The 23,330-nt window shown below is 44.9% G+C and overlaps 1 protein-coding gene and 1 long non-coding RNA gene across 2 annotated transcripts in view; one reads left to right on the top strand and one right to left on the bottom strand.

Moving 5' to 3' along the window:
- gfra1a (gdnf family receptor alpha 1a) overlaps nt 1-16,505 on the bottom strand; it is a 29,754-nt gene extending 13,249 nt beyond the window's left edge. The window contains exons 1-3 of the mRNA XM_061285250.1: nt 16,030-16,505; nt 14,365-14,667; nt 11,785-11,865 (exon numbers count right to left, since the gene is read on the bottom strand). Of these exons, the coding sequence (XP_061141234.1) occupies nt 11,785-11,865; nt 14,365-14,667; nt 16,030-16,069 (424 nt within the window). The 5' untranslated portion in view covers nt 16,070-16,505. The remainder of the gene's footprint in view (nt 1-11,784; nt 11,866-14,364; nt 14,668-16,029) is intronic.
- LOC133158226 (uncharacterized) lies at nt 14,663-18,887 on the top strand. The gene is made up of 2 exons (XR_009715166.1): nt 14,663-15,828; nt 15,917-18,887. It is a non-coding gene; the product is annotated as an uncharacterized LOC133158226 (long non-coding RNA).
- Nucleotides 18,888-23,330: the final 4,443 nt, after the last annotated feature.

The raw sequence follows: 23,330 nt of genomic DNA on the forward strand, positions 1-23,330 counted from the left end.
TTTCAATTTGTTTGTTAAACACGTCATTCTGTTCTCCAACCCGGCGGCACTTTTCAAACCGGTACCAAGTCGTCTGGATGTCGTCAAGCGCAGCGTGGAAAGTGACTTCAACAGAACGCACGCCATCTAAACATTAAACACATTTAACACCTCAGGGCTCCTTGCCGGGATTTACACACACGACCCCCTCCCCCGTGGAAAGCGACGACAGCTGTGCGAAATAATCTCGTTGGTTCATTTTGACGCTGGAGTGGGCCCATTAGAAGCTTCATGAATCCTGCAGGTTGACAGCGCGTCTGTCCTGCAGACACGGTCCAGATGTCCCGCTGGACCGGCCGCGATCTTCCCGGCTCGTAAAGACCACGGCAAAAATGAATAACGTGATGGGTTAAATACACAAACCCCCCCAAGCCTCAACTTGCGTTTCTCTTGAGCGACCACTCAGGCTACGTCGTTGAGTTTGTGCAAGTCAGGAAGTGGAACTTTGAGTGGGATAATTTTCCTGGCTGAAAGAAGTCACTCAATCAAGCAAAGCCTCTAACTGTCAGTGGAATAAATGACAAAAGAAAAAGCCCCTTCACTCAGAATCGCACTGCTCATCTGACCAAGCCACAGCCTCACAAAGTATGTATGTACCGTATTTATTCCAATTATCACCCATATTCTAATAACCGCCCAGTGTGTGTTAGCGATGACATAAATAAAAAACACTGATACCTTTAATTATCGCCGATGCTGCTAAAAATTCCCCCCAAAACTTATGTTTTCCTCCGCGACCGCATGCCGACGTCATTGCGCAAGTTTAAATATGACTGATTTGACAACACGTCGAATGTCCCTTTTAAATTGTTTTTCTCCATAAACTATGATATAATTACACTCGTCACTCCCCTACAATATCCTCATACAATTACGTTATCGGGGCGTACGCTCGAACAAGACGATCGGGATAACATGACGTGCGCAACATGTGAAGTGCGACGGTAACGTGTCGCATCGATGGAGCGTCAATTGACGCACCCCGCTGTTAGAGGTAGATCAAAACAGCCGCTGTTCTAGTGTTAAGAACACCAGTGAGATGCAGGTATTGCATACTACATAAGGAAAATATACATATTATTGCCCATTTCAGTGCCCCTTGGCGATCGGACAAAAAGTGTTCTCTATTAATCGCCCATCCCTCCTGTTGGACATAAACCTTTTCTAATTATCGCCTTATGCAATGGAGATTGTTTTTCAGTTGCAAAATCATTTGAATTCATTTTTTAATGTGAATGACTCCACAATCAAATGTGACAACAAAATGAGCCTGTTCAAAAAGTTCATTACAAAATGATTCATTATTGATTTAATTGCATGTAATGTTTTCAAGAGAATCAATTTTAGTGCAATAAACGCCAACGTGACGTAGTTATTGAGCTCATTTTAGCGGCGCGAGCGTCGGAAAGTTATCGACGTATCGGATCTCGTCGACGCGAGAAGATTCAGGAAGGGCTGCCGAAAGACAAAGAAAATTCTCTTTCAAGCACCGCCAGCCGGCCGGCGCAAGGCATCATCCATTCGCACTCAACGCCCCAGTGCCTTCATTAAAGCGTCTTCCGTTGGACGCTCCAACTTCCTCTTTGGCAAGTCGTTACACACAACAACTCCATCCATACGTCCATCCATTCGTTCCATCTCTCCATCCCTCCACCCAGCCAGTATGTTTTTGTTTTGAAAAAAATGCTTAGGCTGGAGAAGCGACCATGCTCCAAACTCCCCCAATAAAATGTCCAAATAAAGAAAGATTTGAGCCAGTGACCCCCTCACGCCACATTTCTCAACCAAAACATTCCGACGTCACCGTTCCCGTTTTATATAGTGACGTTTTCATTCATTGCGCAACATTTGAGTTTAGCGAAAGCTCTTTGGCGTTCAAAATCATACTCTGCTTCTGCTTATTAATTATTTGGAAGCAATGAAGCCAAAAGGCCAAATGCAAAATGACTGCAGGCTTGAATGTTAACCACTTATTGATCGTACGATTGGACAGAAGAGCTTTGGCCTTGAAAAGTGCACGTTTGGGTCAAACGCCCCCCCACCAACACACACGCACATGCACACACACACACACACACACACACACACACACACACACACACACACACACATGGTGACAAAAGTATCCGTTCGCCACTCAACGTCTTTGTGATTTGCTCGAGTGCAGACGGGACGATGCGGTTGGCTTCAAAGTGGACATTTGAAGAAAAACACTCGTCTGGAATCCAAAGTTGCAAATGTTCTCGTAGATACCATTTGGAGTTTTGGACGCTCATATCCTGGCAACCATGAAGCGCACGTCGTTTCTAAAATCGGTCCGCTAAGCCTAGCCTGCCATTGGCTGTTGTGACTGCTCTCACGCACGAGTTGCACTACACAAACCCCCTGAACCCCCTAGGACCATTTTGTCAGCCCTCCCACCTGCTTGGCTTGCTTTCAGCCTTGGCTTGACTCGCTCCGCGCTTCTTCTGTCGAATGAGTGCGAAATGTTTACATCATCATGTCAAAAGCCTCACACAGGCTTGTGTGTGCCCATGTGCACGTCCTTGTTCCAAACCGTATTAGGGCCAAAGTGCCACCAGATAAAGATTAATAAGAGAGCAGCCCTCAAGCAGCAACCGCTTCCAGCAAGGCTTCACCACCTACTTTCACAATGCCAACATCCAATCTATCCATCTGTCCAGCCTCCGAAGCCCTTCACTCTCATGGGGGGTCACATGTTTCAGACCATTTTTTGATTTGGGATGCGCCTTGCCCAATTGGGTGATTCGTGTCGTTCACCGAATGAGCCCAAGCCAGCCGCCAAGCTTGGGCGGGCGGTCCAACGGCCATCCCGCAGCGCTGTGCAGGCCAAAGAGTCCAAGTCAGTAAATGCGGGAGTTCATTTTCCATGACACGCTCCATTTGCTGCTACTTGATATGCCACACGAGCTGCTGTGTAGACACGAAGATTAGTTGTGGCGGGTGTGTGCGCGCACACACACACACACATACACACGCGCACGCACACATGACACACACACGACACACACAAATGCACATTCATGTTCTTCAAGCCTGATTTATGATTGAAAGAACACATAAAGCCCGCGAAGCCCATTTTCTATTTGCTGCGGCCGACTAAAACAAATAAAGCATGCGTCATGTTTCTTGCTCGGTGAATGTTGGCAGAAAATCTGAAACAAAATTCAAATTTAAAGTAAAATTTCATTGAATAGTTAGGAGTTTATGGCGTTGTGGTACTTTTTTTTTTATCCCTCCCACATGCATTCAAATCATGAATGATCATGAAAATCAACTTTCTTTGGCAGCTGTTTGTATCACTCGCTTACTGTCAAGAAACCGGAGACGGTCAAATCACAACACTTGAAGCAAAGTGAAACAAAGAAGACTGTCTGACTACTGCACGTTAAAGAAACAGCGTGCTCGCTCTGAGCTGTTGATTTGTCACTCGGGTAGAAATGGCAACTCAACCAAACAATGAAAGCTGCCTCCCAATTTAGCAAGGCCCACAAATATTTTTCTTTCCGGCAGACGACGTCACATTTCTTGACGACACTTGCCGTTTGACTGTCACTGCGCTACTTTAAACCTTTTGGACTTTTTGCTTCCCCCGCTCACTAGCACTCTTTAAGCGCATTTGCCACCTCGAGTACATTTCAACCTTGACTTCCCAGACTTAAGACGCCGGCTGGCTAAATCTCTCAAGTTGAAGCACCCTGCAGACCACGGCAATGGCTCGACACGCACGCATGGCTTCTTCCCTCCGTGAGTTCAGAGGTTGGAGTGGCGCCTCTGGACAACATCCGACGGCTTGGTGCCTCACCTCCATTTGTGCTCACACTTCTATTTGTGTTCGGAGGTGCGATAAAAGATAATCCTGTCCCGTCACCAGTGTCTAATTATTCATCAGGACTTTACAATGAGACTTGAGAGGAAAATTGAAGCGGGAGGTCGGCACAAAGCTTCTTTGTGTTAATCAAAGTCGGCTTTTCCGCACAGAACCGCGTCAGAAATTTGCATTTTTCGAGAACTTCTACTCTGCTCTTTTGATGAAAAAATTAGCCAAACGTCCATTGCAGGAAAGTGGAGGAAATTGTGTTTTTCCTTCTGCTTCCTCAGGCACTATGAAAGCCCATTAAACATATGAGCTGATATTAAATATTGGAGCGAGGTTTCTACGGGGCGAGACGTGACAATCACGCGACAACACTATGTGAAAAGCAAAAGCGGCCAATCCATTTCATTTATTGCGAATCGTCTTTGGGGCCTGCGCAAATCGTCAATTCTTTCCATGACAACTTTGGGGGAGACGCAACATTTACAAATAAGCCCCGGGCTGCTTCCCCCTTCCTGTCGGGGAGCGTGGGGATTCCTTTTTAATTAAAGCGGTTGCTGAAGGAGAGGCACACACGCAAGTAGCGCCAAGACTCGGGCATGACAGGCGCTGAGAGACACTTATGGCGTCCATCGCAGTGTGGACGGTCAATGGCTCGGCACACTCGATGAAGACGATGAGGTCTCCATCACGTCCTGGGGGTTGTACTGCAAGGAGCCTTGAGTGTCCCGCCCGCCCTCAAAAATGGAAATGTGACAATGACACAGTGGGATTGTCAGAAATGAGGCATGCGCGTTCTTTGCTACCCCGTCAATCCATCCATCTGCAGAAGGACACGTCCGTCAGACTTCCGCCGTTAACCGATGAATGAGCCACTCTCTCAGTGGGCTGCCAAGGCCCCAATTGGCTACGTGGATGGTTCAGAATTGACTGGCGCCGGAAGCAAGACAGTGCTTGGGTGGGGGAGAACTCCAGAAACATATGGGAGACTGGTATGTGTTGGCACTACAAGAACTGTTGTTTAGGTTTTGCTACAGGCTAATTCAAGAAGAAGACCCCAATTGGTAGGCAACACTTTAAGAGGTCGAGAAACCTTTGGACGTAACGTGGATATGCAAACACACGCACGCACGAACTCCCGCAGGCAGGCAGGCACGCACGCACGCACGCACGCACGCACGCGCACACGCACGCACACACACACACACACACACACACAGTCTTGTTACCCAGTATGGCCCAGTTGGGGCGGGCCCTTCTGTTTCTACCGGGGTCCTGAAGGTCTGTTGAAGAGGGGCCCCCCAGGGCCCGGTCACCCACCCAAGGCAGAGACAAAGTGGCTGAGTTGCTCCGGGGTTGGGTCCCCTCTGCAAGAAATGCGCTCAGTTCAGCAGCACCGGCCCAGAGGGAGGCCGGAGGGGTGTTCGGGTGTGACGGACGGGGAAAGTCAAACGAGGAGACGGGAAGCTGACTCACATTTTGGAAGAGAGCTTGAGGGGGAGGTAGGCAGGGAGGGAGGGACGAAGGCAAGGGGTTTGCTGAGTTTCACGAGTCTTTTACACACAGAAGCCTCTTTCACACCGAAGCAGAGTTTTTTTGGGGACGCTGCGTGAAAAGTACAGAAATGGGATTGTGTGTGAAAAGGTGACAGCACTTCTCAATATTGTATTGGCAGAGTGCGGCTTAAGGGATGTACCTGAAACTCACGTCCCTCTGTTTCTTCTTCGAGTTTGTCACAACCGGATGATGTAAATGTGTCTGGCTGCAATAGCACAAGTAACGAAAGTCACTATAAAAGTTAGCCAATCAACATCCAGCCAAGTCTTGCAGCCTGTCCCAGCAATTTTAAGAAAGTAAAAGAGCCCTGCTCTGTCACGCAAAACCACGAGGAGTGGCAGTGTGAGACAAAGAAGCAACATCTTTCTCCTTCATGTTTGATCTTTGTAAGCCATCTCAATGATCTGCCGCCCACTCGCTGGCACCACAAAGATCGGAGACATTTTCTCCCAAGCGGAACACAAAAGAGGAGGCGAGCAGAGGGATGTTTTCCCGCATTACTCGCCAAAAAGCCAACAATTGCTTGCGAGGCGAGCGGATCGATGCGACCAAATGAGGAGCCCGCCGAGGCAGCTTCCGCCTGGCAAATTGGGGCCGCGCGCGCGGACATGGATTTTGTTGTTGTTGTTGTTAAAGGGGTGCTTGCAGATGAAACAAATGCAAATGTGCGCATCAATGCCCTCATTCAACATAGCCGACACAAATTGGGCCGCAAAACCAGTGTCTTTAGCCTACGAAAGATTTGCAAGCAATATCAGCCGTCTGGATTTGTGTTTGCCAACCTTTGCTGTGCCACAGCAAATATTTTACGTGAAATATATCTCACATGCCAAATAGCAAACGTCACAAAAAGTATTGTAATATCAGAAATGATCTTATTATTTCTATCCGCTCACAAGCTACATTCATTCGTAAAAGAGGTGCGCAGTACTGAACACTTAAAAACAAATTAAAACTACTGAACCTGCGAGACGTGAACTTGGATGTGGCAGGAGATGACTGTATTCACTTATATATAATATACATTAAAAAAGGACAGGAACAACTCTAGTCCCACTTGTTTTGGGAAAAGTGACACGAGAGTTTAATCAAAGACTCACCGTGTGGTGTCCACTCTGGGGGAAAAGCTATTGGGAGCAAAGTAGACAATTTAAGCCGGAACACACCTGTCTGCAGATCCTCGGCACCCTGAGCGGCACAATTATTAGCACGCATCGTCTAACCCGCCGTGAATTATGCAAATGCAGCCCGAGACCAAATCGTATGCGCTTTGCTCTTCCCAGACCGCGCCTGTCAAAGCTCAAAGTTCTTTTTGTGTGGACAAATGGTAAGCCTGCCCTTTGACTTGGACCGTTTAAGTTGTGACAAAGGCGGGAGAGCATCTGCCCGTCACATTTAACACCTTGAACTCGGTTGTCTTTGCCGGTATTTTGTTTTTTTTGTTGCAACTTTACCCAATACAAAACCTGTAAATGGTCTGAGCAACATAAACTAGGGGCAAAAACAATTTTCATCCAGCGTGCGGGCGGAGCATTGGAGCGACCGTTGAGCGCTTGACAAAAGTTTACTGGCGAGCAGCATGTGGAGCTAATTGCCATTGAGGGTATAATTTTGGGTAGGCTCGTTCCCATGGCAATCAGGATTCTAAGGACACCCTTGCCGGCCGTTTTCCACTTTCCTAAGAGGTCTAATTACGAGAAAATAAAAAAACAACGCCACAGCGGCGCTGCTTTTGCCCGTCCACAGCCAAAAATGAAATTTCAGTCATCAGCGCGCGCACTACAGTTAATTGCATGCGCGGCATTGCGATGGCGGGTGGCCGACCTGCCGGATCTGGCGCTCGGCCACCACCCGCTGATTGGAGCTGTCGGCCGCATTTATTAATGATGACAAATCGCCCCGCAGCCTCACATGCAATAAAACATCTCTCCGAGGGGCTCAAACCTGCTCGCCTTTGACTAAATGGTTTTCTTGGCCCGTCGCGAGCCAGCCGGCGGTCCAGCCAGCGGCCCGGCGATCCGGCTGTCTGGGCTCCCCACCTCGGTGACGCGGGATGAATTAGGAGGCCGGTTGACAGGTGGCACCGCGGGGGCTGCAGGCATTGCCCTTTGCAAGGATTGGAATGCAACAAAGACACAATTTGACAACTCATCTATGTCTTCGTTACAAGCGCAAACTGGCTAAATAGGCAGAATGATGCAATTTAGCATCGCCCATCTGTCCATGTGGTTAAGCTTCGAATATGGGAGCAATCATGAAAAAGCTTGAGATGAAAGACCAGAAAATGGGTTCCTCAAACCCAGTGAGCAGGGCTCCTGCCTGTTTGGGCATGGCTTCTTCTCGTGCCCACCAAATTGCCTGTTGAATTTTCCCAGACATTGATCGGACCGATACATTTTGCTGGAAACTGGCATGGTGAGCCATTTGAAAGCAAATTGGCCGAGTTCCTTCATGCTTGACTTTTTGAGGCCACTTTTGGAAAGGCCGACATGTCACGTTGCCAAGCCAAAGGGGTGAATTCTGCCAAAACCGCAGACAGAAGCAAAACCATTTCAAGGGGGCTTAAAATCTCCAGAGAGGGAATAACGGCTCGGGCACCAAAAGTAAAAGAAATGCTTTTCAAACTCATTCCAGCCGGCGACGCCTTGACGAGCTTTTCCTGAAATGAGAGCCTGATGGGCTCGAGCATTTCAAACTGAATAATAGCCTTCGTAATACCTGCCGCTAATGATTTGTGGACACGGCGCATTGCTTCCCTTTCCTAGCTGCGGCGGTAAACATCTCCATGGCAACAGAGCCGGACCAATTTGAGATGACTGACTACTTCAGGAGAAAAGTACGCCGCAGAGGCTTGTGTTCTGTGAAGCAGGCCGTGGCGCGTGCTTCCCTGAGCAGCCACCGCGTCAAGCGAGCCTCGCTGGCAAGCGGGCCTCGCTGGCAAGCCACTTTGACACACACGTCATTTTGAAGTCATGTGAAGACACGACACACTGCTGAATGTCATTACCCAAATCAATCCAATTTGTACCATTGACAGTTGCTGTCATTCCAAAAAAGATTTGCTCTCAAATCGTGCTTCCCAATGCCAAAATATCTTTCTCCTCATGTCTTCCAAATAAAAGAGTGTGAATACATGGATGTGCAGGATTGCTCTCCTCTTGCTGCATTTGCCTTTCCATTAAAGATGAACACAAACGCCAGGTCAGCCAAAGCCGAACTCGACAACGGCATCGCGGAAGCTTCCGTGAGCAAAAGAGCACCGCTGGAGGAGGAGGGCCGCTCGGGAGGGAAATAATAATTACAAAAAAAAAAGAGACAGCAAGAGAGAGAGAAATCAATACATTGTTGTCGACAGGGCCTCAAGTTTCCAATCCAACACGAGGCTCTATTGATTGGGCAAAGAGGAAGAGACTCCGCAGGGTGTGACAGAGGGACTCTTCCATTCTGATGCAGACTGGCCCCAAAAGGTGACCCAATTTCGTAGAAAAAAGCCCAAATAATGAAGATCATGAGGGAAAACTAACTTGATTTAAAGAGGACAAATGAGGTTTTGTTCATTTTTTTTTCAATTTCACAACATTTCTGTGAAACGGTCTACTCAAAACACCCCAAGGAGCAAGCTAATGACTTCCTAGAGAAGAAAAATAAAAACAGCCTCATCTGAAATCTTTGTTTTGCCATCACACACATTTCTTTTTTTAAGAGGTTGAGCCCAATCGTCTCTGAGGATTTGTGCCAATTTGGACTTTTTTGTCTGACGTGATGCTCCACCATGAGGGGTCTCACGAGTGCTTTGATGAACCTGAACTTTGTTGATCACTGTCATGACTCTCTAGATGGCGTCTTTGTATGCATTTGGATTTGACATGAGCATTGAAAAAAAGGGGAGTCTGAACGGATCGACGGAATTTCCAATGGGGAAAGATGATTCACTCGCTACCGTGCGTGACTTCCGTGAAAGCGTACCCCCCGGGCCCGAAACGAGTTTGCCACTTATCGAGAAGCACTTGCCGAGGGCATCTTCAGCTTCTGGCGGCCGCCCCCTAACAGATGTTTCCACGACGGTTTCTGCCAGCCGTTTGAAGTGTCGACACGTCGCGTGGGTGACGCTCCGCCGGCAGCCAAGAGGGAGGAGGAGGACGTGGATTAAGGAGCGAGCGAGGGGGCGAGACAAACACATTTAAACACACACACAGAGCCAGCGAGCGAGGGGGAGGTGGGGGGGAACACATCCCTAACAAGTCGGGAAGTGCTTTGTAATTAGTGCATGGACGCTTGTCAAACATGCAGGTTGGAAAAGAACTCGCTCCCAAGCACAGGCTGGTTTGCTACTAATCCAAACTCCAGCAGGGGTGGCAAAACTTTGGCAGCTCCATAAATATTGGGACACTCATGTTGAAAATGTGAGTTTGGCAATTCATTAAAATTTATTTGTCATAGTGACAGCATGCTGACTTGGACTGCTCAGACACAGCTGTCGCAACTTCAAATGAGGAAATGAGAATCCATTATTGTTTCATTCATCCTTTCAATCGATGTTTAATTCATTGATCTCATCTAAGAATTGCTTACTCAATCCAAATGTCAAATTTATTTCCTATAAGAGATGGCCCTTGAGCACAAAAGTTTGCCCACCCTTGCACTTGAGTTTCTCTTGTGAAACTACGCTTAGTAGGCCAGGTCCTGGCGGATGTTGCATTACGGCTCGCACACAAAGAAGAAGAAATTCCTACGTGGCACTTTGAGGAAGCCCTAATGTCAATCTCATCAGTTTGCGCACATCTGGCCGCTGCCCAGACACTCCATTATGTCACTTGTTTTAGCCTGACTTAGACCTTTCTCTCATCATCTTTCTTTGGAAGCCAGTTTCTTTTAAAAGGCGTCATTTGCGGTCCGGCCGTCGACTTGGCAGGGATGGGAAACGTGCGCCGCCGCCGCCGCCGCTGCCTCAACTGTAGGAAGCAAAGCAGACTAAACAGGGCAGCTTGGAGGGAAATCCAGAGAAAGAACCACAGCCCGACTCGTCTGCTGCCCCGACGGGATGCCGTACGGATATGAACAAAGTGGGCCTTTGTGCGAGCCCGTTTTCGAATCAAAAGTGCAAATGAGTCGAGCTACCTGCCTAAACCGGCCGCCACCTCCACCCAAAAAGAGCCATTTGAAATACGTACAGAAAAAAGACAAGTGCACAATTCATTCTGGTCCAATTGCTTGCTGACCTCATTCTACTCAACCAACCGGCAGAATGATCCACTAATTGCTGCAGAAATCAAAACAGAAACTAAAGAGCAGGGGTTTGCGTGACACCATTTGTCAAGTCACACGCCACAAAAAAGACAAGTCACCATTCAGGCTCAACTAGTCATTAAAAAGTCAAAGTAAGGAAGTAAACGACTTGCGAGAGCATTTTGAACTGAGGGTGTTCGAGTGGGGTGGGGGGGTGGGGTACTTGCAGCCGTGATAACCCATACAATGTTTGTTTTTGGCTTTTACTGGCCTCCTCCATGTTCTAAATAGGTGAGTGACGCTATGTATCCTGCTGCCGCCCGCCCGCGTTACGACGTCACCCGCACTGCATTGTTGTTGTTTTTAGGCCAGCCGAGCCCCCGCTGAGGCTAAGAGGACGTCTTGGAGGCTGAGCGCCTGCCTCACTTTGATTTGACGTGTCTTTGATATTTCGATCTCAGCCTGCGGCTTGGTCTCAAGACACCGGGAAGAAGATTGCAAAATCATAAAATTGCCATTTTGGGCTGTGCACAGCTTAGCGCGCACATGCGCAAACGGCATGCACACGCGTACGCACGCACGCACATACACACAAACACACACACACACACATTAATAACACATTGATTATCAGAAGACCATATTTTCTCAGTTTGAGCAAGGAGAAAAATCACGGCGACACAAGGGCCTAGCTCAAGTCACCTTGCAAAGCATGTCATCTAACAGTTCCCTCGCAAAAAACTCAGACCTATAACATTTAGTGTTCTCGTAACGCTTCCTTCGGTAGCAGCTGTGGCTAACGTCTGCGGCTTGTTTACAGTGCGACTGTTTAAATCCTTGGAGCGGTTTTCACACTGCAAATCCCTCGTTAAGTAGAATCACTAAGTCTTAAGTACAGAGTTGTACGACTTTGCCATCTCCCACACAAGCGCATCGCTGTTATCCAAACAACCTTCATGCGAGCTTTCAACACTGCTCAATGAGACTCAGAAGTTATCTCCACCATGCGGGATCACTTCCATGCGGAGAAGGATTATAGGGGGGGGGGGGGGGTATTGGACTTTTACGGAGGCTCTCGGACAAACAAGACGAGCGACGACGTGCAAGGTATGGGCTCCACTCACCGATGATGGGGGCCAGGCGGAAAATATCAGTCAAGCGACTGTTGACAGGCTGGTAGGGAGATTCCTCCAGAAAGTCGTTGCCTGCAACATGATAAAGATGCTCGCTTAGCAGACTCCTCATTACAAACATCACATGCAAGCATTCTGCCTCGGAAAAGATAAAAACACTGACTCGGGGTCCGACTGAGAGCCACTTGGGATATTTTGCTTTCAGTGAAAGTGTAACCACGATAACAAAACAAAAGCACAGAGAGACAGATGACATCAATGGCGGTTGTTTTACTCGCACTTTGACTTGCCTGACACTTGTTTGAGAAACGGAAAGTCATTTGCTGAGCCAAATTCAAATAGCATGTGAGTGGTACGTTTTTGGTGCAAAATTGCAATTCATCAAAGAAAGCGGTGCGTTTAATTGACGTTTTTTTCCTTGTATAATGCGCAAAATTGAACCAATTTATTGTCCTAAAATCTGGGGTGCGCATTATACATGGGTACAAAAATCTTTATTTTTTTTTTTTATTTTTTTTTTTATTTTTAAGAAAGTCATGGTACAACAAAACCAACAACAGGACTGACCGACAAAGACGTGGAACAAGAAGACAGGGTGACATTACCAAAGACAGGAACAGAAACCAAACAGACATCATGACAGTAATGCAATGATCCGACAGTGAGCGACGGGCAGACAGGACTTAAATACAAAACACGTTACATTGATTGAGGTGACACAGGAAGGGAGGGGCGACGCGAACAGAAACTATGGCAACCTAGACACATAGCAAAACTGGGGACGAGACATGACAAATCTCCCTCGAAATAAAACTTGAAATCACCTTTCTTCTTGTTCGTTGTCAATCGCGCATCGCATTCAGCCATCTTGCCCAACACACTTAGTCAGTAAAATTCATAATTGACGACACATCATTTGATGCAATGGTGCAATCCTTGATGGTGTGTTATTGTCAAATATTGTTTGTTTTTTAATCTCCATCGCGGACCGGACGTCATACGAAGGCAGTATGACTGCGCATGCGCACTATGGATTCGATGCACAGAACGGATGCGCAAGACACGTCAGCTATATAAAGAGCGAGAGTTGTTTTCTTCCTATTAGTTTTAATTCACAGTTTAATTAGCAGTTTCAATCAGCAAATAACAAAATGCGTATTATAGGTAATATTTTATTTCACAACACTTTGCCTTGTTCCTTTCGTCTCTGCTGTTCACTTCAAACACGCTCCATACGACCGCAATGCTCTCGTATCAGACGCTTGCTCGATCACCTGCTCGTTTGCTGTCACAATGTACCCTACACAAATCCGAAACATTTGTTGCGGCTCCGAGTCACGACGAGGGGCAAGTTTTGGTTTCCAAGGGTGTTTTTATTACTCTTCAACGTCTCTCCCATACAGAGCCGCCTTTTTCACGTCTGCACGCCTTTTTCAAATGTGCGCACTGAGCGCGGTGGTGCCTTTACGGGCAGTCGGAGAAATCAACGGCAACAAAAAAAATTACATCCAGCCTAGTTAAGACCATACCAAAGACTATAAAAATGGGACCCATTGCCTCCCTGCGTGTGTGACGATCATTGGGACTTAAAAAAAAAAAAAAAAAAAAAAAAAAAAAAAAAAAAAAAAAAAAAAAATTGGGTGCGTAATATACATGGGTACAGGCTTTTTTCCAGCATCAACATGCCATTTTTAGGGTGCGTATTATACATAGGCGCGCATTATACACGGAAAAAAACGGTAGTTACAAATGTGAAGCTGCGGACACAATAGCATAACGTACAAGAGGTACTCAGTACAGACCTCGTGTGCATATTGGCGTGTTGTTTACGCGTGTCACGGGTATCCGGGTCAGTCGATAGCCACGGCGGCCCGCAGCCTCACGCTCGACTGGGCGGGTTGGCCAGCGGCGTTGCACGAGCGCTAGTTGTCTCGCAGGGACTGACGGAACAGAGTTTAGCGGCCCCCACACACACACAGCTCGCTATCCCGCCTCTTCCTCGCTCAGCCTTTAAGCTGGCCAGTACTGAGGGCCTTCAAGCTCCATTATGTCCGCAGAAAGCGACTGCAGAGGTCAAAGTCCGTGTAGCCTTTGCAGGCGCGCATAAAAGGGGGCAGGAGGGGGTCGATTTTTGAGGGGAGGCTGACTGATCGGTCACGATTGCGCTGGACCACTCATGGATGTGCAGCCCTGTGCTACTTTTGGACTTTGTTGCCTTTGACGAGGCAAATACGGCCTCAGCTGTAAAAATGACAGATTTGATTTATTTATTTAGATTTTATGTATTTTGACAAACATTTTGACTTGATGTGCAGCTGCTTTTGTTTTGGGTGGTGTTTTTTGTCTTTCTACAAAGCTGAGTTGAGTTACAAATCTGTTTAGCTTCATGCTAAATCCTAATGGCAAAGACCACATGTGGGCTAACAAATAGCATCTGTTCTGCTGGTAATCATAAGGAACATGTAGACAGACGTAACAATACTTGGCACAGTGAGGAGGTGAGTGTACAATCATGTCAACGAGTCATGCTGATGTCACCTCCACTCCATACAGACGCATGAGAAGACACACCTTGTAAGGTCTGGTAGATGCCCCAATAGATGCGCAGGCAGTTCTTCTCCTTTTTCATGCCCCTTTTGCAGCGGCAGTTGTAGAGCGGGCTCTGCTTTAGCGCGTCCGCGGCGCTGCGGCACTCGTCCTGAGCGTCGCGGCGCGGCGCCCCGCTGAAGTTGCCCTCCTTGCCGGCGCCGGCTGCACACTGCCGCATGGTGCGATACTTGCTGCTGCATGACGCCTCCTTCAGGCACTGCTCGCTGGCCCGCACGCAGTCCGTGCGCGCCGCCCGTCCGCCCTCCTCGACCCCGTGCAGTCCATCTGGAAAGGTCAAGGCGCACCCATATTAGAAACAGTATTCATCAAATCAGAGCCATTATGTCATTTTTGGTCTTGCAAAATTCTGTGAGGAAATGCTGTCTGCATAAAAAGGTTTGAAATTGCCTACAGGTGCCACAAGAGGTTGGCAATCCATTTGTTTTCCAATCGAGAAAGGTACTGTATGACCAAACTTCACGGACCCCCGTGACAAACAAAATAATGTTTTGGCACAAAGATGAACCAAATGGTCCCAAAGCAGTTCGAGGTGCAACGATTGCAACTATTTTGATGATCCATGACTCGTTTAGCAACAATTTTAACGTCATACGGTCGCAATTTCAGCCTCTCAACAGTACATATTGTCCGGGTTGTCTGGTCCTCCATAAAAGCAGACTGATTATATTTGTGTTTCAGCAAAATAAGACATTTGCAAACATCTGCTTCTACTTTGGAAAACAATGACGAACATTTTGTTTTCCAATTTTCTATATATCATTATTTTGTTTGGGACAAAACATTCATTTCATCATGTTGTTTTGTCTATAACTATACTTTTTTAAAACGATTGTTTCTGATATTCTGGTTAGATGATTTAGCAAAATAAAAGCTTCAAAGTATGTGGAACAATACATAGTAACATTAACAGCATTATCTGTACCAAACTAGAGTAGACAAGTACATCTGCTATGTTGGTTTATTTTTTCTATAGCTACATGAAAGCATCAAAACATTATAAGAAGCACTTCTGAAAAAGCTACATCATAGTGTCGTTAAGCTTGTTTTAATAATACATTTTGTGACCAAATGTTGCCATCGCCGTGGATTGTTATCTAGAACAACAAATTGACCGTTTTTGATATTTTGGTTCTAACATAAAGGCTGAACGCATTGATGTTTTTTATCATTGTATCGTATCGCCACTTTGGTTTGGGAAACAAATTGAACATTGTCATGGATCATTTTCTCGAATAGCACGTTTTGTATCAAGTCTTGTGATTGTGGTATGGTGCTTATCTTGTTTAGCAACACGAAAGGATGAAACATTAGACAGACTTTTGAGTGGCAGCAAAGACGATGATGCAGCTTTTGACAGCAGCTTCTTGGAATTGAATTGCTTTACGCTTTGTGCACGCTCTCCTATACAACATTCAAATTTACATTGTAAGTATTCAAAGCTCTATGAAGTAAAGTTGATCGTCCTGACAAGGCAAACAAGCTCCCGGCTGACTTTCTCTTTCTGACATTGCAGTTTGGACTTCGGACGACCGTGGGCTCTGCTCAAGCCCGAACCCGCCAGGCTTCATCCTCACAGCCAGGACAAGAAATACAAATGAGCCCGAAAAGAAAAAGGTGGACGTGTACCTAAAAGAGGCAAAAGAAGACAGAATCCAGCGAGCATCATCCTCTCCTCACGCTTGACGATAAACAGCTTCGTTGGAAGAAAATGCGCAAAGTTGGGCTCACTTTAAATCCACGGGAAGGAATTCCATTGCCACGCCAACAAAAGCAACAAGAAAATTAATTCCCTTTTGACGCGTTGGAAACAAGTCCGGCTGGAAAAGCTTTGTGAGTTCAATTGTGCTCGTCCGGCGGGATGCTCGCGTCTGCCCGAGTGGCGCATTGAGCAGCAAGCAGCAAGAGCGCACCAGCTTCCCCCTCAAGTGCGCGACCACCAATGCATGCAGCGCACACAAGAACAAGAACAATAAGAAGGATGTTCAAGAGAAACAGCAGCCTGAGAACGCCGTGACCGTGTTACGAGCACACGTACATATTTATCTTTATTGAGCACCGCGGTCCCAGCGCGCGCGTAATGAAAATAACCCGGTGATCTGTTTGCCCCCAACCCTTTTCAAAGTATAATTTCTGCACTCGAAAGGATCGTTCGGAGCATTTCAACAAGTTTAATCTGCAGCACAGATCTCATTTGCACGTCTATTCAAACAAAAACTAAACACACAGCAGAGTTATATTTGTGAAAAGTCTTGCAAGTTGCAATGCTATTTCGGTAGCCATTGGACATCTGTCAGAGACATGTTGATTATATTACAAACCATCAAGGCACGCACGCACACACACACACACCACACATACACACACGCACACACACACACACACACACACACACACACACACACACACACACACACACGCACGCACACTGAAGACATCCTATCCTTCACATGATATAGGATGGATAACAAGGTCAAATATACGTATGCATATGGAATATAAGGACTGCACAATAAACGCGTCCAAAGGGGTTCGTAACATGGTGGAGACTGGCGCCATCTGTCCAGTATTTTAGGTAAAGCACACAGACGAGACCTCATCGTGTCTATTCATTCATAGGCGAGGTTAAAAAAACGAATGAATGTGATACGTACGAAAGAACAATGAATAAGATCATAAAAAAATAAAATAACGCAAAGGCATTTAAATTTCGAATTGAAATATCCAACTATCTACTAGTCCAGGGGCTTTCAACTGGTTTTGTCCAAGGGACCACCATTACAACCAAGAAGCAACTCGGGGACCACTACTTTGGCGAAATATTATTTTATTTTGCGCCGAAGGAGGATAGACCTATACAGGCTATTTATTTGCATCTGTATGTTTATTTTGGGAGTCTCAGCTACATTTGGCATAATTTGGATGGGTAAATGATCCATAAAATTAACTGGAAAATAAATAATGTTTAAATAATAAATAAATCCTATTTAAAAATTTAATACAATTATTTTCTATTTTCAGTTTCGCGGACCAGCTGCAATACCGCCACGGACCACTAAAGGGCCGCGGACCGATTGCCAAAACCTGAACTAGTCGATGATAAACGTACATATATATGCGTAAAATATGTACAAATATGACCTTTTTTTTATTAGTTCTAGTACACTTAATAATTTGTGATTTAAAAGGTCATAAATTGATAAAATATTCTAAATTACCGTTTTTTTCCATGCATAATGCGCAAAATTTAACTAATTTATTGTCCTAAAATCTGGGGTGCGCATTATACATGGGTAAATTTTTTTTTTTTGAAGAAGAAGAAAATCATGGTACAACGATTTTTAAAGAAAATCTTGTCACGGATGGAGTGTGGAAAGGAGCGGGGCAACCAAGTGCAGCTTGGACCAGGGTTTATTGGAGGAACTCAAAACACAGACTTGGTAAACTAATTGTGATAACTGGAACATCACTCAAATATTGGTGATCCCGTTGAGAGTCTCACATATTTCTTCGCTACTGCATGCGCAGTGATACTGACCGGCAGAATAACATCCGGTTGTTCCCAAAGATGATCTTTTTTCTGAAATAATTTTACGTTTATGGACTTAAGTAACCCGGCGTGTTTAAGAACACGCAATGAATTTGTGCTGGGTGGGTGTCAAATAGTGCCCCAAGTAACAATACCAATAATCCTCACATGAAGTTGTGGAACACATTCATGATTCATGATAGGCTCAGTGGCCTACTGGTAGTGTCCCCCCGAGACTGGAAGGTTGTTAGTTCAAACCCCGGCGGGGTCATACCAAAGACTATAAAAATGGGACCCATTGCCTCCCTGCTTGGCACTCAGCATTAAGGGTTGGAATTGGGGGGTTAGATCACCAAATGATTCCCGAGCGCGGCGCCGCTGCTGCTCACTGCTCCCCTCTCCCCCAGGGGATGGATCAAAATCACACTGGGATGGCTCAAATGCAGAGGACAAATTTCACCACACCCAGATGCGTGTGTGACGATCATTGGGACTTTAAAAAAAAAAAAGGCAAAATTTGGGTGCGTATTATACATGGGTACAGGCTTTTTCCCAGCATCGACATGCCATTTTTAGGGTGCGTATTATACATGGGGGCGCATTATACATGGAAAAAAATGGTAATGCAAATATGACATGACTCTTGGATGTTATTTCTTGTCAGGCGATTGCCCACCATTTATTCATATAGTGGTAAGAGAAAGCCTAATTGTATCAGATGCTGAGACAGATATAATGCTGCTGTTCAGGTGCAGTGATTTGTTTGACATGAGAGGAGCGCAAATGTACCTAATAGAAGTTGAGAAACCTTCATTTATGGTATTAAGGTCACGCCCACCTGAAATGTGATATGTTGAGCGTTTGTTAGTTCTATTTCCTCTCTCCATCCCAACCGATGATGCAACAAACGCATGTTTACATAGTTCCAAATAAAGTGGCTAAGAAGAGCCCAAAAGAAGTCTTTGTCTCAAAGCACTCTTTCTTCAAGTCACACGGTACAACGCTGCGTAGCTCAACATATAATTTATTAAATAAAGGTTAAAAATGGTATTTACATGCATTTATAGCGGATTAAATGTGAGTACCTGAGTTTGCCTTAGACCAGCGGTGTCAAGCTTTTGGAGGGCCATTATGAAATGCATGAGCACCTCATATACAGTAAAAGCTACAAAACAAACTGACAAATAAATCGTTTTCAAATCAGATGAGTAAAAACTGGTCAAATATTAAAAATAAAGATATTAAAAGTGAAGACAATTTGCTATTCTAGTAATGACACACGAATTTGATGCACAATTTGTCTTCGCGGGCCACATAAAATGACATGGCGGGCCGTATCTGGCCCCCGGGCCTTGAGTTTGACACCGGTGCCTTAGACAGTCATAAAACATTAAATGCGCCACAAACCTAATCTCCTTCCCAAAAGTCCAAGATGCATCGTTAACATTACAAAAAGCAAGAACAAGAATTACAATAACATACGTAAACGGTAACAACAACCATTTTAACAAATTTATAAATATATATTTTTTTTTTCTTAAGCTTCAATAACAAACACAACCAAGTTCTGACAGGAACACAACACAACACAAAGCAATACACAACAATATACCAGAGCCAAAAAAACAATCAAGTAAACACACGGCAATGTGAGCAACGGCAACTCTCACATTTTTTCTATATTACAACATCCCGTGGAAGCTACCCATATACACCAAACAATACAACTAAACAACTCCGCCCCCTCGTAAGCACAGAACATTAATATCAAACAATTACAACAAAACAAACTACACAAAAAATAAGCAAAATTAACTATAACTTAACAGATATTAAGATGTGATATAGACAGTTTAACACACATTATTTTATACTACAACTTCTCGTAGAGACAGAACATAATGGCAAGGTACACAGAATTAAATTTACAAACTTCAGGCAGTAATATTGATTAATTATTGTGTAGCGTCTCCTGTCAACAGAAGGAACGGGGCATTATTTGGCAGGAAGTTCCTGTGCCACGACGTGCAGAGTAGCCATTAAATGGCAATAAAAGAAACTCCGGCGGCGTCGCGGGGTGAGTCATGTCACTCAATTAACGAAACTAAAGTGAAAACGGGGCCTAAAATTCACCGACCTTGAGTCTTAACGAGGTTTTAGTGATGACTCAATGGCTGTAAATGTCCTAAGATCCTTTAAAAGACAAATGGCAGGTGTTGTGAGTTAGAGGTGGGGGAAATTTCCAATTCTTAGATTGATCGCGATTCGGCCGTGGTAAATTCGAGAACGATTCGCAAACATCCAAATTCCGATTATTTAAATATGCCAAGTAAAGCGGAACAAAATAAAGGAAAGCGCATTCTCCAAGACGCTATGCGGAACGGACCGAGACCAGAGTGGCACACTCAGCACACTTCCGCAGTACACCTCCAGAAAAACAACAAAAAAAAACATGGCTGAGCCTTAGATATTCAACACACTTCCCCGAGAGATCCGACCTTCTCCTAAAAACTTAAAAGCAGAGGTGTGGAATCATTTTGGATTCTACAATGTTGACGGAGGAAATTAATTGGACAAAAGCTGCGTTGTATGCAAGATTTGTCGCGCTAAAATAAAATACGTTGGCAACACAACGAATATGAGAAGTCACACAGCACGATTCCACCCTACACAGGAGGCTTGAGTTTTTTTATTTACTGTTTTGAGCTGTTGGTACTGAAGTAGTCGCTCATTTAAGCCTGAAAGCACTTTTGTTTTATTTGTAACACATGAAACACAAAAAGCACCTTGAGCTGTACACTAGAGTTCAAATGTTCATGCATTTCCGTTCCAATGGATATTTCCATAAAGGTTAATAAAATATACCGTTTTTTTCCGTGTATAGTGCGCAAAATTTTACTAATTTATTGTCCTAAAATCCGGGGTGCGCATTATACATGGGTACAAAAAAAAAAAAAATGTTTTTTTTTTTAATTTTTTTTTTTTTTTTTAAGTCCCAATGATCGTCACACACGCAGGGAGGCAATGGGTCCCATTTTTATAGTCTTTGGTATGGTCTTAACTAGGCTGGATGTAATTTTTTTTGTTGGCGTTGATTTCTCCGACTGCCCGTAAACGCACCACCGCGCTTCGTGCGCGCACGGGACAGCAAACGAGCAGGTGATCGAGCAAGCCTTGTCTGATACGAGAGCATTGCGGTCGCATGGAGCGTGTTTGAAGTGAACAGCAGAGAAGAAAGGAACAAGGCAAAGTGTTGTGAAATAAAATGCACAGAACGGATGCGCAAGACACGTCAGCTATATAAAGAGCGAGAGTTGTTTTCTTCCTATTATTTCAATTCACAGTTTAATTAGCAGTTTCAATCAGCAAATAACAAAATGCGTATTACAGGTAATATTTTATTTCACAACACTTTGCCTTGTTCCTTTGGTCTCTGCTGTTCATCCTAAAACACAAAGGCGCTCTTTAAGCAATGCCACAGTGAGCGCCCGGCGCGCTGCACCAAATTAAGCTCCCTGCGCAGTGCGCACTGAGGTCCACTTAAATTTTAGAAAGTACATCAGGACTTTAAAAATATCTTCTAAATTTCAGCGACGGCTCTGTCACAATAATCGGCCAGCCCGGTGCAGTTGGGCGGTCGGCGGCGCGCTACGGTTGAGCGTTCTCTCGCGCGCTCTCTCTCTCGCTCTCTCTCGCTCTCGCACACACGCAAACCGGATATCATACGGAGGCCGCCATTACAGATGCGCAGAACGGATGAGCAAGACACGTCAGCTATATAAAGAGCGAGAGTTCAGTTCTCTACCTAAATCCGTATTACAGGTAATATTTTATTTCACAACACTTTGCCTTGTTCCTTTCTTCTCTGCTGTTCACTTCAAACACGCTCCATGCGCACGGAGCGCGGTGGTGCGTTTACGGGCAGTCGGAGAAATCAACGCCAACAAAAAAAATTACATCCAGCCTAGTTAAGACTATACCAAAGACTATAAAAATGGGACCCATTGCCTCCCTGCGTGTGTGACGATCATTGGGACTTAAAAAAAAAAAAAAAAAAAAAAAAATTAAAAAAAATTCATAAAAATTCGGTGCGTATTATACATGGGTACAAGCTTTTTTCCAGCATCAGCATGCCATTTTTAGAGGTGCGTACTATACATGGGGGCGCACTATACACGGAAAAAAACGGTAATGGAAATTAATTCAACTCTTTGTTTCTTGTTACAAATGCAGTGTTTTTTGAACTGCAAGTGACGAATGCTCATTCAGTGAGACAAAAAGAAATGTGGAAAAAGTGCATCATATACATAAATTAAAAATGCATCTATAATCGAATCGTCGCCTCTGAATCGTAATCGAATCGTGAGATGCCTCAAGATTCCTACCCCTATTGTGAGTCCTCAAAAGCCATGTTTTCCTCACAGGAAAGCCTAGGCTTCTTCCTACTCCTTTTCGAACAGTGATATATATTGTTTGTTGTTTTTTTTTGTTTTGTTTTTTTATTGTTTTTATACTTTAAATAATGTTCGAAATAAAGATTCATTCATTCATTCATTCATTCATTCATTCATTCATTCATTCATTCATTCATTCATTCATTCATTCATTCATTCATTCATACAGGACCAGTAGCGAGGCAGCAAGCTGTTGTAATGATGCTAAAGTGTTAGCGTCTCAGCTAAAAACATTTACCGTTTTTTTCCATGTATAATGCGCAAAATTTAACTAATTTATTGTCCTAAATTTTGGGGTGCGCATTATACATGGGTACAAAAAAAATATATATATATATATATTTTTAAAATCCGGATATGATACGGAGGCCGCCATTACAGATGCGCTTTCTTCTCTGCTGTTCACGTCAAACACACTCCATACGAACACAATGCTCTCGTATCAGACGCTTGCTCGATCATCTGCTTGTTTGCTGTCACAATGTACCCTACACAAATCCGAAACATTTCTTCGCTATTGAGTTTGCTAGCGCATGCGCAGTGATACTGACCGGCAGAATAACATCCGGTTGTTCCCAAAGATCTTTTTTCTGAAATAATTTTACGTTAACCGACTTAAGTAGGAGTCAAAATTTGGGTGCGTATTATACACGGGTACAGACTTTTTTCCCCAGCATCAACATGCTATTTTTAGGGTGCGTATTATACATGGGGGCGCATTATACATAGAAAAAAACGGTACTCTCGGTCCGGAGTCACATCAATCCAAAGTTGTACAAGCATTACGTAGCATGCACTAAAAAAAATAATAAAGTTGAATATAAAACACGTGTAGGTGTGTTTAGCGGCAGTAGTGCAAGTTGACTGGAGGCTGCTATGCTGATTGTGACTAATTAACAGGTGGTCATGGCCAACAGAGTTGGTGGCTAGCTTGCCTGTGTAACGTG

Source organism: Syngnathus typhle, linkage group LG8 (assembly GCF_033458585.1).
Source record: "Syngnathus typhle isolate RoL2023-S1 ecotype Sweden linkage group LG8, RoL_Styp_1.0, whole genome shotgun sequence".
Lineage (NCBI taxonomy): Eukaryota > Metazoa > Chordata > Actinopteri > Syngnathiformes > Syngnathidae > Syngnathus > Syngnathus typhle.